The sequence below is a fragment of the Staurois parvus genome, unplaced genomic scaffold, assembly GCF_062004578.1.
Source record: "Staurois parvus isolate SC_StPar_1 unplaced genomic scaffold, SC_StPar_1.0 ptg000015l, whole genome shotgun sequence".
NCBI classification, from domain to species: Eukaryota; Metazoa; Chordata; class Amphibia; order Anura; family Ranidae; genus Staurois; species Staurois parvus.
This window is the reverse complement of record NW_028317811.1, coordinates 3,826,218-3,841,221: the sequence shown is the minus strand read 5'-3', so window position 1 is coordinate 3,841,221 and position 15,004 is coordinate 3,826,218. Positions and strand designations below refer to the sequence as shown.

At 39.7% G+C, this 15,004-nt stretch overlaps 1 protein-coding gene across 1 annotated transcript in view; it reads right to left on the bottom strand.

Annotated features, from left to right (window-relative positions):
* The window catches only part of METTL4 (methyltransferase 4, N6-adenosine), a 251,100-nt gene that overhangs the window by 159,284 nt on the left and 76,812 nt on the right, over window positions 1-15,004 (bottom strand). Inside the window, exons 5-7 of the mRNA XM_089678225.1 lie at window positions 7,509-7,683; window positions 4,857-4,963; window positions 3,867-3,958 (exon numbers count right to left, since the gene is read on the bottom strand). Coding sequence (XP_089534351.1) covers window positions 3,867-3,958; window positions 4,857-4,963; window positions 7,509-7,683 — 374 coding nt within the window. The remainder of the gene's footprint in view (window positions 1-3,866; window positions 3,959-4,856; window positions 4,964-7,508; window positions 7,684-15,004) is intronic.

Below are 15,004 nucleotides of genomic sequence, written 5' to 3'. Positions count from 1 at the left end.
TTTCCCTGAAGCAGAGAATCAATCGCCTCATTTGGGGAGGGGGTTGTGTAGGCGGGGAGCACAGGCTATGACTAAAGCCTTCACAAATTATACTATGGCCAATAACTTTTCCTAGGTACAGTACATATAACATTCTATCCACAAGTAGATTAATACCCAGAATTATCTGCTGAACGGTTAGATATGAAATATGACATACCTGCTTGAATGGTTAAGGAGATATAATTTTCTGCTCTCCTGTGTATGTCAGATGGGGGGGGGGTGTAATATACCAGGCGATTTGTATTAAAGTGAGCCATCCGAATTTGTGCTCCATGTTTGTGTAATTATTTCCTATTTGGAGATATAAAATTATATGGAAAACTGGGTTTTAAAATGTAAGTCTGTTTTACGACTCCCTTAAATGTCTTTTGAAGCTCAGTGAGGGCTCGGTTTATGGCTTTACGACCCCTTCTCCAGCAAGAGTCTTGCAGACAGAGGGGCACCAGCTAGTTGTGGGATTTATAACCATGACACCCTCTCAATGAGTTTGCTGCCTGTAATCTGCATCAAACAGATCACATGTCACTCAACAGAGAGGGAGGGGGGATAAGGAAAGCTGATTTGGGAGTGAGAGATACAAAATGGAGGGGTTTGGAGCAAAATGGATGACCGCATCCATCTCTGTGTGCATGATTGCTACAATACCAATACAAACAAAATAAATAAATATGAGAATGCTTAAACCTTTGTAATTGCAATAGTGGTGCATTATCTGACAGAAATGAAGGGATGGCAATATTTTTGGCCATGGTGGTACTTTTACACTGTCATAGGGGGTATCCGTTCTAAAATGTGTGTATTCAACACTCTTCTGATAAAGAAGAATGTCTACAAACGTGTTAATGAACCCCTTCGCTATTCTAGCATAAAATAAGTGGTTTGGGTTAAATTCCATAACAATAGGTATTAATAATTAAACATGCAGCCATCAGAATAGGGATTTTTATCAATGACTAAAACAACTCCCATAGCTGCAAATCTTTCAGACTTAAGGGTAGTGTGGGACAGGTGCAGGACCCTCCGCAAACAATTGCGTCTTCTAAAGTCAAAAGATGAACAGTCCATGCAATACTATGGAAGGTGTTGTTACTACCTTCTTTGTGTAAATAATAAGTGATGGTGATGCCAAAGAAGGCCAAACGTAAGTAAAAAGGATAGTGAATGGTGAGCTTTAACAGAAAAGACAGACACATATTTGGTAGCTATGGTAACTGGAGGTAACCTGGAGGATTCACATACAAAGAAAAGGGGTACAGTGTCAAAGTGTGTTCTAATTGTCTTCCGCAAGGTGTCCCTGCAGCTAATCTCTCCCACCAATTGTGTTATAGTCTCCTTATATATATATCTTTACAGATCATTGTTCTCAAATAAAAGCTTTGAAACATATCAAAGACATTATGAGGAAATGCAACACTTAAGAAAGCAATGCATTTTCTTTTCTGTCAAACTAAATTCAAAATGACATAGTATGTACATGTTCCAGCAAAGGAGACGGCTTAGTCTCCAGCTAGTCATTTACACAGTGATTCACAACTTATGGAGGCTGACACAGTGAACAGTGTTAAATCATTGCAATAATTCAAAACACAAAGAAAAGAGCACTAAAATGTTTATGTAAAGATTTCCTTCAATCTGGATTTAACTTCCAATTTAAAAAGGGACTTCCCACTTTTTGATCCTCTGACTTTGCATTCTCCCACAAGACTGGCGACTTTCCCAAACCTTCAAGCATGCTGATTACTGAAAGCATCATGAAATCCTCCCTGCAGTTAAATTTGATCAAGGGCTTCTTAATGGCATCAGTGTTTTTACACTGTTTGGGCCAGAACTGCTCAGTGAAATGAGTTGGATGGAAGTAAAGAAGCCTCACAGGATTTTGTTTATAAATCACTTTGATATTTGCTTTGATATCAACTAGCTTCTTAGTTAATAATTAACATTACTGATTTTAGAGTGCACTAATACTCTTTAAATCACAGATTGGCAATGTGTGTTTACCCAATTATCCTAAAATTACAATCCCAATATGCTTTAACAGATTTTGTCTGTATATCCTATCATAGTTTCATATGCTTCTACACATACTATATATGAACAGAAAAGTATATTGTCTTAGCATACCTATAATCAGCTTATATGTCTATATGAAAAGATTTGCACATATGCTTTAGCACATTTTTAGAACATTTGCAAATGTTCCTAGCATAGTTCCCAGTTCTGTTCTCACCAGCCTACAACAGTTCCCAGTTCTGTTCTCTTCCACTGACTATTGCTCCCAGTTCTGTTCTCACCCACCTACTATAATTTCAAATTCAGTTCTCCCTCATCTACTATAGTTTTCAATTCTGTTTTCACCCACCTGCTAATGTTTCCAGTTCTGTTCTCGCCCACCAACTGTAATTCCCAGTTCTCTTTACACACCTATAATAGTTCCCATTTCTGCTATTCACCACCTACTTTAGTTCCCAGTTCTGTTCTCATCCATGTAATATAGTTCCCAGTTCTGTTCTCATCCATGTAATATAGTTCCCAATTCTGTTTTTGTCCATCCACTATAGTTCCCTGATCTGTTCTCATCCATCTCTTATGGTTCCCAGTTTTGTTCTCACCTACTATAGTTTCCAGTACTGTTCTCACCCACCTACTATCTAGTATTTCCAAATTCTGATCACACCCAATTTCTGTTCTCCCCCCACCTACTATAGTTCGCAGTTCTATTCTCATCCACCTACTATAATTCCCAATAATATTCTCAACCAACTATAGTTCCTAGATGTGTTCTCACCCACCCAATATAGTTTCAATTCTGTTAACACCCACCTATAATAGTTCCCAGTTCTGTTCTCTCCCACCTACTATAGTTCCTAATTATGTTCTCACCTACCTAATATTGTTCCAAATTCTATTCTCACCACCTATTAAAGATCCCAGTTTTGATCTCACCCACATATTCTAGTTCCCAGTTCTATCCTCACCACCAATCTAGATTCCAATTCTGTTCTCACCCACTATATATATTTCAAATTCTGTTCTCACCCACCTAACATAGCTACCATTATAATGCAGTGGCTAGTGTGTGTTTCAGTGCCAGCAGTGATGATGCGCCTATCTGGGTGCATTGCACTGCTCACTTTTTTTTTTTAAACAAGACAAGGCAGTTTGCATTGTCTTAAAGCGGAACTGTAACAACTTAAAAATAATGTTCTTTAGAAATTAACATACAGTACATTCTAGATTAATAATTATGCTACCAAAATGAATGTGTGCTTTAAATTGCCTCCAGCATTGCTCCTGTTTCTTATTGCTGGAGGCTGCCATTTTGATGAAGCCCAGAGCCTATGAACAGAAGTAAATCTTTGGGCTGTCAGCAGATCTGCCTCTAGATTTTCAACAGTGCCAAAAAATAAAGGGCAACTGAGCATGTGCAGAGAAGGGTAAGACCTTGTATTACTGGATTTTAAACAGTATAGGCACTTATTTTTAATGTTTTACATAGCTATACCTGCAAAAGGGGCCAGTCTGAAGTGATCTAGAAGGACCTAATTTACTGACTAAAGTTTCCGACCACACCTGGTGTGAATCCACCCTGAAGTCTCACTCCTCCAGCTAGAACTAGGGTATGCTCGCCCTTCTTGTATAGTATGAAATAAATTCAACATTCAACAGGGAATTGCATAAAACTGTGAACTCACTTTACAACACAAGAACCTGAGAGATGTAAGAGACCATTAGGTGGTTTATCTCAGGCATTGTCAGCTTAGGGAAGCCCAACACTTGCATAGTACAATTCTTTTACATATACCGCAAAACAGAAGGGAACATACCAGAGAGGGGTGGCTTGTGGGAATGAAGATTACAAGGTACACTGACAATAATCTTGTGTTGTGGAATAGAAGACAAGTCAAAGGCTGGTTCCCTAGAAAGAGAAGTTTAAATTTCTTTAGGTATACAAGAATTTTAGCAACACTTAACCATATTGTAATTTAAAGTAGATGTAACCCCTAACTAAACAACACATTTTTTTTACTGGTTTTCACTTTTTTTAGGTGTACATGTACCCTCTATTAGAAGCCCTTGTGACCAGGTGACAATACAGAATAAAAATAGAGAGACAGGGACAGAGCTTTGTCAACCTCTAACAGGAAGTACCCGAACAAGGACCTTCATGGCAGGATCACCAAATATTGTTTTAATGAAGGGTACATATTTATTCATTTTAAGGTTGTGAAATTTAAGCAATACTATTTAAATTACATCAAAGCGCTAGTAAAGTATGCTATAGTTTTTTCTTCTTAGGGGTCCCATGTAGGTATATGCCATAATGTGCTAGTATGCACCGCATATTAGCACAATATGGAAGACTTACCTGCCAAAGAAGCCCTCCAGCACTGTGGTGTGAATAATCTGGTGGGTCTTGGGAGCTTCCATCTTTGCCCAGTTGTCTGCCCAAGTTCTGTGTCTTTAGACACTTGAATGGCTAGGCTGCATGCGCATGGGAGTCACATCGTCGCAGCCCACATGGGGAAGGTGCCATAAATGTACACTGAGCTGAACAAGAACGACTCAGTGTACATGACGGCTGACAAGCAGGAGGAAGCTTTTATGACAGAAGAAACCAACAGGGTCTCTTCTGTCATAAATATCCTGCATGTCAGTAATTTTTCTAAATCTGGCTTTACTACCACTTTAAACATATTAAAGTTTACGAGTTTTAGTGTGTAGGTTTACATGTACTTTAAGGAAGTAAACACTGCAATTAGCTACAGCCAAACACCACGAATACTTTCAAATTATCTTCTGCAACGATTTTTTACCTTATAGTAGAATCCATATCATTTATGAGGCATCCGAGTACCAGAATTTCATACGGTTTTTTATGGGCAGACTCCATAGGAAACACAAATTCTCCAGACTGGGTTATCTGAAAATAAACATCAATGAAATTGTTTAATGAAAAAGCCTAAAAGCAGACAGAAATCTCATGCATCATCTCATGTCTCCAAATGAAGACTGATACATGTAATTTAAAAGACAGCATTGACAAGATTTCTTATACACTCATAATTTATGTCAGACATATTTTTTTTTCTCAGGGCTGGAAATAGCTGTAATTTGCTTCATTAGCTAGCATTTATGAAAAAGTCATTGACAATAAAAATTAGCATAAAGAAAATGTTTGTGTGTACATATTATGAAATGAATGATCTCTTCTCACCAATGCACAGATACTGATTAAGAAGGAAAAAGGGTTGAAATGTGACAACTAGAACAAAGTAAAGTAACACTGCTATCCTCTGCAACTAGCTTTTATTTTCTAATTTGCAATTAGAAATCTTAGACATTAAATATTGATTGCATTCCTTTTATTATACCAGCCAGTAACCTCAACCAAAGTCTCAATTAAATAGAACCATTCATCTTCTCATCCACCTGTAGAGTACACAAGAGTTAAGAAACCTTAAGAAATTAGCTTGTCATGCATACAACTGGATTGGTCAATCATTTTATATCTATGCATTGTCCTCAAGCAGCCACCCATCCACTTAACTCTCAGCTGGTGGCACTCTACTCTGCAGCTTCTGCCTCCTACTTGCCACACCAATTTGGACAGGAACACAAAGCACATTCACCTTGCAATTGTAAGAGGCATGCAAACACTCATAGCAACCTACACCAAAGGGTACCCCACACAGTGCCTCCCCACAGTATGGGTATAGTAGAAAGGAAAGCTGTAAGAAAAACTTAAACCAACCTATCTTGGAGCCATCTGCCAGATTCATAGCAGATGTCATGGCAGAATCAGATTGCATGGTATAGAATTGCTAACAGGATGAAGTCTGCTGTAACACTCTTGGGAAGATCCAGGTCTACCAACTGTTCCATCCCCCACTCACGTGTGCTCCCACCCTGGTGTCTGTGGATGGCAGCACCAGGGTATACAAACTCACCTACCATATTGCTGTCCTGCGGCAAGCAGGGTGCATTCCACCTGAAGCAACACAACGGAGGACTTGGATCCTGACCAAATGTGAGTAAGAGAGGGCTCCACTACAGCCTCTGTAACCATGTGGATAGTTGCTTCTCCTACAGCGGAGAAGGAACCTTAGGGAACACCAAAAAGATGATGGGGAGGGAAGGTCCAAACAAAAGTAGCCTAGAAAAAACCTCACTATGAAACCCCTCCAAGTCCACTCTCCCTGGAATTGCAAGGAAACATACAGCATACTGGGATGCTCCTGTAACTAGCACAATGGTCTAAAGAACAGATAAAATAAACTAGCGATGCTCCTGTTCTGCCTGAGGAAACAAATAATTGAAGCTCAGGGGTATGTTGCTCACTTTTATAATGATGGATGATGTGTTTCCTGTTTCTAGGTAGGTGAAGCCTTCTCTCAATGCTGCCCTGGAAGATAAACTTGATAAAGAGGGGGCATGCCAAATGTATCTCAAATCTTAGATTCTGTGCAGGATGCAGACGTCACCGACAAGAAGTTTTCTGGCCAAGCTTCAGGAAAGCCATACCTGGCCTACAGGAATGTTATCGAAAGTAAGCTCAATTTCTCTCCACTGAAATTTTTTTTTTTTAATTACTGAGGCCCCTGCATAGCACATTTTCAGACAAAGGCAAACCCTTTAAAGTGGTAGCAAACCCAAAACCAAATATTTAACATATTGCAATTCTTAGATGTAGTGGCTGCATTTGTTTTCATTTTTAAACTAATTTCCCTCTGATTTCTCCTGGTGATCTGGCCAGTAACACACTTCCTGCCTTGGGGTGCCTACACTTTGGAGGCAGCAGAAATAGAGACACCTTGGACAGCAGCATTGTTAATCGGGGGTAGCGGAGTGTTAGGTTTAGATACAATAACAAACTGAAGACAAACTCTAGCTCACACTTTTTATGCAGTCGTGGCAACAGTTTTTTTTTTTTCTATAACATTTTTACATAAATGAATAAAAGCCAATCATTGTAAGTACCCCTTGCCATTAGTAAATGGTTTGTCTCAACGCTCTAACTGCTACATCTGCAGGACAGCTTGTTCTGTTGAAAAATCACGGACGTACTGGCAGGATCACCAGGTGAAAATAAAGAAAGCCTAAAAAAGGAAACTAATGCAGCCACCACATCTAAGAATTAGTAAAGCTGCAATATAGTAATAAATAAAACAAATAAAATATATATTTTTTTCTACAAATAATAGTACAAAATTACAGTTTAGCACATTTTAGGGAGCTATTTATGTATAAGTACAGCACTAGGAATGGGATGCTTTCTTCAGCTGAGCACACACACACCTACTACTAGCATGGTCAGTAATCTAATTTTCCCAGTTCATCTAAGATTCTACATAATTGGGATTACTCCATTTCTGCTCTTTTTTATTAAGCAAAAGCAAAACATTACTTTGAGTTGATTTTTTAAACAAAAATCATATTGTGTTTTATGACAAATACACTTAACCTACCTTCACCCAGTGCCATTCTGCAAGGGTTCTGACTGACCAATGCGGGTAGAGCTCCTCCTTTACAAACCTTAAGTGCTTCTGCCTGTTCGTCACCCAGGTAATCACGAGGCAGTTCTGAGCGGCCAAATCTGGTATAGGAAGTTGTTTTATTTCCAGTGTGGATAAGTAGTTATATCTAGAGATAAACAAAGGTATTTGCTTGAGAAAAAAAAAGCTCAGCTACCAGTTAATAGCAAAGCATTTCAATACCATTTAAAGATCAACAGTAGGAAGCAGAGACCTGCTCAGGAAATAATTTATTAGTTCTGTAAAAAAAAAATGAATAAAAGACAACAGTGACACCCAGTGGCTGAAGTAAAGAAATCACTTATACTGAGCCGTAGAGTTTGTGTTCCTAGATATAGCTTCTACACAAATGTACTACTTCACTGCTGACTGATGTGATAGCAGCACTATAGAAATAGTAAAAATAGACGGTAAAGTGCTTTCAGCATATGTCCTTAAATAATTCAACAGACTGCTTCCTTAAAATGATGCATTTTAAGAACGGTTGTTATAAAAAGAATATGTAATATAAATATAGTCTGCTAAGATATTCATGGGAGTCGAAACAAGGGAAATATACTCAAGTCAAAAGAGGACTGCTGAGGTTTAAAGCTTCTATTATGTGTTAACTAGCTCTCAGCAGAACAAGTGGTATGAGTGTAAGCAGTCCCTAATAAAGGTTTGCAAACATGAGTATATTTAAAATGCTCTCTCACAACTTTCGCACATGATTCATTTGTAAATAGCCCTCAAAATATCTCCATGTGAAAATATAGGATTCTTTGCCTATGCGGATAGCTTAGTTATGATGCTGCACCAGCACAAGTGCCCTCTTCAACACAACCCAGGCATTGTCACATGTCATATTGCAAGGCTGTGTTTGGGGGGGGCTGCTGAAACAGCATTGGTGGGAGGAGAGGAGCAGTGGGGAATAAAGAAGAATCCAACATCCCAAGGCTGTCACATTCTATCCTCTCTTCTTTTTTGCTGACCTTAGCTCATAGTGTTTCAGTGGCCCTGCTGCACCATTAGAAAAAGGTTTCCCCAATATTTTATACCCATCCATTCCAATGCTTACTTTCACTCAAGAGCTATGGTGCCTGGAAAATCTTCTTCATCTAACACTCTTCAAAGAGTGTTGGATTCCTGGTTTCCTGCCTAGGGCTGGGTTCCTTTCACCAGCATGACTGCAGGACACAGTAGCAAAGTAAAAGCTGGCAGCACTCGGCAGGGGGACAAGGAACCCAACACTCCCAGAAGTGTATTAGATGAAAAGCATTCTCCAGACACCATAGAATGAAGACAGAAGGGTATGTAATTATATCACTTCTTTACAGAGAAACCTTAAAAGTGGTTGTAAGTCTCAGACATCAACTATGAACCAAGCATATCCCTCTATAGTGTGTACTTGTCTCTATTAAGAGAACTAAGTGTAATTTCTCTTTGTTGCTTTGTTCCTCTTTTATCGGCATAAATCACTTCTGACAAGTTTTCCTGACACCAAGAGAGGTATAGTTGTTGGACCATTAACGGATCTTTTTAATCAATCTCTTCTAACTGGCAGACAGACAATATTGTGCCTATCCTACCTATCCACAAGAAGGGTGACAAGGTAGAAGCTGGCAATTACAGGCCAGTGAGCTTAACATCAGTTGTAGTCAAGTCAATGGAATCACTCCTGAAAAGAAGGATCATTGATCACTTAAAAACACACAACTTGATGGACCCAAAGCTGCAGAGCTTTACTGAGGGCAGATCATGTCAGACTAAACTGACTGGATTTGTTGACTGTATTACCAGCATTTTGGACTAGGGCGGCAGTGTGGACAAAGCCTATCTTGATTTCAGCAAGGCATTTGATACAGTTCCACATACGGATCAAATACAAAAGTTATACAGGTCAGGACTTAACCATTGAGGGGTTCAGTGGATATGCAGTTAGCTAAAGGATAGATACCGGAGTGTGGCTGTAAATGGGGTTCACTCAGAACAGAGACCAGTCACTAGTGGTGTACCCCAAGGTTCTGTACTAGGTCCTGTTCGAAATAATCTATATGTAAGTGATATAACTAAAGGGTTGTTGGGTAAGGCAGGGCTTGAAAAAGCAGCTTGCCTGCTCGCCAAATGCGAGGAGAAATTCCTCTGTGGCGAGCAGCGAGCACAGATGAAGCATGGAGCAACTGCACCTGCGCTCCAAGCCTCACTGTGAAGCCTAGTTCCAGTTTACAACTTCCGGTTTCTGGCTCCGCTGAGAGGAGACACCCTCTCCTCCACCGCGGGGGACTCGGAGGGACTAGGAGTAAGTACTGTATACAACGTCATATCACTATAATGGAGTACAGGGGAGCTGGGATATACATTACTCAGTAATGTATATCCCAGCTCCCCTGTACTCCATTATAGTATGACATGTAGACAGTAATGTATATCCCAGCTCCCCTGTACTCCATTATAGTGATATGACATGTATACAGTAATGTATATCCCAGCTCCCTGTACTCCATTATAGTGATATGACATGTATACAGCAATGTATATCCCAGCTCCCCTGTACTCCATTATAGTGATGAAATGTATACAGTATGTATATCCCAGCTCCCCTGTACTCCATTATAGTGATATGACATGTATACAGTATGTATATCCCAGCTCCCCTGTACTCCATTATAGTGATATGGCATGTATACAGTAATGTATATCCCAGCTCCCCTGTACTCCATTATAGTGATATGACATGTATACAGTATGTATATCCCAGCTCCCCTGTACTCCATTATAGTGATATGACATGTATACAGTATGTATATCCCAGCTCCCCTGTACTCCATTATAGTGATATGACATGTATACAGTAATGTATATCCCAGCTCCCCTGTACTCCATTATAGTGATATGACATGTATACAGTAATGTATATCCCAGTTCCCCTGTACTCCATTATAGTGATATGACATGTATACAGTAATGTATATCCCAGCTCCCCTGTACTCCATTATAGTGATATGACATGCATACAGTAATGTATATCCCAGCTCCCCTGTACTCCATTATAGTGATATGACATGCATACAGTAATGTATATCCCAGCTCCCCTGTACTCCATTATAGTGATATGACATGTATACAGTAATGAAACACAAATGATGCAGCGCTACTACCATAAAAATTCTTCACACATAAATGAATAAGTGAAACAGTGCAAAATTAGTGACACAAATAACATAAACACACAATATTAAATAGTGCCAAAAAACTCATAAATAATCACGTGTGACAAGTGTCAATACGAGGTCCTAAAAGTACCAAAGAACATAAATGGTAATCCAATGGGATCCAGTAGTGCTCCAAATCAAACAAGTAAGTCACAACAGGACTCAATGTGCTAAAAAACCTCCCACTGGAACTAAAAATCAGTTCCCACCATATAACACAAAACACACGTGCATCCCAATAAACGCATAAACTAAGAACTGATCATGCAAACAAACATGAATAAATGAATAAATATATAAAGTCCCGTGAGGTGTAAAACACCTGACAATATACAAAAAACCATATATAAAGTCAACAGCAATTCTTGAAGAAAAAAAAAAAGTGCTGATAAATGTGCAGAGATATCCAAAAATGGCTGAATTGCCCGCTCACCTCCCTCTTGCGACCCGCACAGGGTCAAAAGGCCTTCAGGATCACTAACAAAATATAATTGAATGCTTGCATAGTGTAAACCTATTTATTCACCAAAGTATCACATCGAATATGCTCACATTTAAAATCATCTTGTACATCACATGTAAATCAAACCTCAGATCAGATATACTTGCATGGGTGTCCAATGAAAACAAAGAAGGCGTCCGACCGGAAGTGCGTCACTGCCAACGCGTATCGTCATGCTTAACACGTGACTTCATTAGGGCAGTTTTGCCCTGATGAAGTCACGTGTTAAGCGTGACGATACGCGTTGGCGGTGACGCACTTCCGGTCGGACGCCTTCTTTATTTACATTGGACACCCATGCAAGTACAATTGCAAGAAAAAGTATGAGAACCCCTTGGGATTACGTGGAGTTTTGCATGAATTGGGCATAAAATGTGCTCTGAACATCATCTAAGTCACAACAATAGAAGAACACAGTCTGCTGAACATAATACTACACAAACATTAGATGTTGCCATGGTTTAATTGCACATAACATGTAAACATTCACAGTGCAGGGAGAAAAAAGTATGTGAACCTTTGGACCTAATAACTGGTTGACCCTCCTTTGGCAGCAATAACCTCAACCAAACGTTTCCTGTAGTTGCAGATCAGACCTGCACAACGATCTGGAGTAATTTTGGACCACTCCTCTTCACAAAACTGTTTCAGTGTAGCAATATTCTTGGGATGTCTGGTGTGAATCGCTCTCTTAAGGTCATGCCACAGCATTTCAATCGGGTTGAGGTCAGGACTCTGACTGGGCCACTCCAAAACGGCGTATTCTGTGCTGTTGCAGCCATTGTTTTGTTGAATTACTTGTATGCTTTGGGTCATTGTCCTGTTGCATCACCCATCCTCTGCGGAGCTTCAGTTGGAGGACAGATGGTCGTACGTTTTCCTGCAAAATATCTTGATAAACTCTGGAATTCATTTTCCCATCAATGACAACAATCTGTCCAGGCCCTGAGGCAGCAAAACAGCCCCAAACCATGATGCTCCCTCCGCCATGTTTTACAGTGGGGATGAGGTTTTGATGTTGGTGTGCTGTGCCTTTTTTTCTCCACACATAGTGTTGTGTGTTCTTCCCAAACAACTCAGTCTTGGTTTTATCTGTCCACAGTATATTTTGCCAGTAGTGCTGTGGAACATCCAAGGTGCTCTTTTGCAAACTTCAAACGTGCTGCAATATTCTTTTTGGACAGCAATGGCTTCCTCCGTGGTGTCCTCCCATGTACTCCATTCTTGTTTAATGTTTTCCTTATTGTAGATGTGTCAACAAAAATGTTAGCATGTGCCAGAGATTTCTGTAGGTCTTTAGCTGACACTCTGGGATTCTTCTTTACCTCATGCAGCATTCTGCGCTGTGCTCTTGCAGTCATTTTTACAGGACGACCACGCCTAGGGAGAGTAGCAACAGTGCTAAACTTTCTCCATTTGTAGACAGTCTGTCTTACCGTGGACACATGAACATCAAGGCTTTTGGAGATACTTTTGTAACCCTTTCCAGCTTCATGCAAGTCAACAATTCTTGATCGTAGGTCTTCTGAGAGCTCTTTTCTGCGAGACATGGTTCACATCAGACAGTGCTTCTTGAAACCAGTAAACCCAAAACAGGTGTGTGTTTTTTAAGGACAGGACAGCTGTCAGCAACACATCCAATATCATCACACTGATTGGAGTCAAGGTTGGCTCACTCCTGGCTCCAATTAGCTCTGGGAGAAGTCATTAAGCTAGGGCCTCACATACTTTTTCCTCCCTGCACTGTGAATGTTTACATGTTATGTGCAATTAAACCATGGCAACATCTAATGTTTGTGTAGTATTATGTTCAGCAGACTGTGTTCTTCTATTGTTGTGACTTAGATGACGTTCAGAGCACATTTTATGCCCAATTCATGCAAAACTCCACATAATCCCAAGGGGTTCACATACTTTTTTTTGCAACTGTACATCTGATCTGAGGTTTGATTTACATGTGATGTACAAGATGATTTTAACTGTGAACATATTCGATATGTGATACTTTGGTGAATAAATAGTTTTACACTACGCAAGCATTCACTTATATTTTCTGAGGGATCAAGTGGCTGCAGCCACCTTACGTGCCTGAAGAGGAGATCTGCTGCCCTGTGAGCCTGTGCTTGAATCTGTACATGAGGGGAGGTCAGTGTGGAGAGCTGTGGAGGATTACCTACTATTAAGGGTCCATGTGTTAGTGATCCTGAAGGCCTTTTGACCCTATGCGGGTCGCAAGAGAGAGGTGAGCGGGCAATTCAGCCATTTTTGGATATCTCTGCACATTTATCAGCACTTTTTTTTTTTTTCTTCAAGAATTGCTGTGGACTTTATATATGGTTTTTTGTATATTGTCAGGTGTTTTACACCTCATGGGACTTTATATACTTATTCATGTTTGTTTGCATGATAAGTTCTTAGTTTATGCGTTTATTGGGATGCACGTGTGTTTTGTGTTATATGGTGGGAACTGATTTTTAGTTCCGGTGGGAGGTTTTTTAGCACATTGAGTCCTGTTGTGACTTACTTGTTTGATTTGGAGCACTATTGGATCCCATTGGATTACTTGGGGCACCATTTATGTTATTTGGTCCTTTTAGGACCTAGTATTAATACTTGTCACACGTGATTATTTATGAGTCTTATGGCACTATTTAATATTGTGTGTTTATGTTATTTGTGTCACTAATTTTGCACTGTTTCACTTATTCATTTATGTGTGAAGAATTTTTATGGTAGTAGCGCTGCATCATTTGTGTTTCATTACTGTATACATGTCATATCACTATAATGGAGTACAGGGGAGCTGGGATATACATACTGTATACATGTCATATCACTATAATGAAGTACAGGGGAGCTGGGATATACATTACTGTAAACAGCTTTATATTTTGGACTCTTTATTCTAAAGAAAAATTTAATTTCATAAGTTTTAAGGGGGCGTGGGTGTGGTGGGGCGGGCCAAGAGTGAGGCTGGGGGCGGACCTGGGCAAGGTTGGGTGGGGCAACTGGTGGAGAGTAAGTTTTGTGACCGGCTAGTAGGTCTGGACTCGAAATTTTAACCCCTGGGGTAAGGTATGTCTTTTTGCTGAAGATACAAAGTTGTGCAATAGGGTTGATATCCCTGAAGGTGTCTAACATGGAACATGATTTGACATTGCAGGAAGATTTGTCAAAGAAGTAGAAATTGCAGTTCAATGTTTCCAAATGTAAAATAATTCACCTAGGGAAAAAGAATTCCTTGAGAGAGTACAACATTGGGGGTACAGTGTTGGACAGCAGTGAGTATATCCAGGCAGTGGGGAAAGCGTACAGAATTCTAGATGCATCACTAGAAGGGAACCAGCAGGAAGAAGGAGGTCCTGATTCCCCTATACAGATCTTTAGTTTTGCAACAGGGATGTTTTAAATAAAGACATTGCTTAGAGAGGGCAATAGTAACCACAACTACAGATATATTAGATTCTCTTTTAAAAAAAACACCATTAACTACGACAACAGGTTTATTAGTTATACTAGCATACACTCTTGCCTACACTCACTTGCATATGCTACAGATCAAATATTGAACCAATATTGCCACAGAGAACATGGCAATTGAACATACCCAATCTCTTTAATCATTGCTGCATAACAATGAACATTTATGCAGCTTTGTTCCAGATAGAGGTGTTTGCCAAAATCAGTTGTTACGCATTTGGCCATTTTAATTTTGACCGACATTGACCCATCATTAT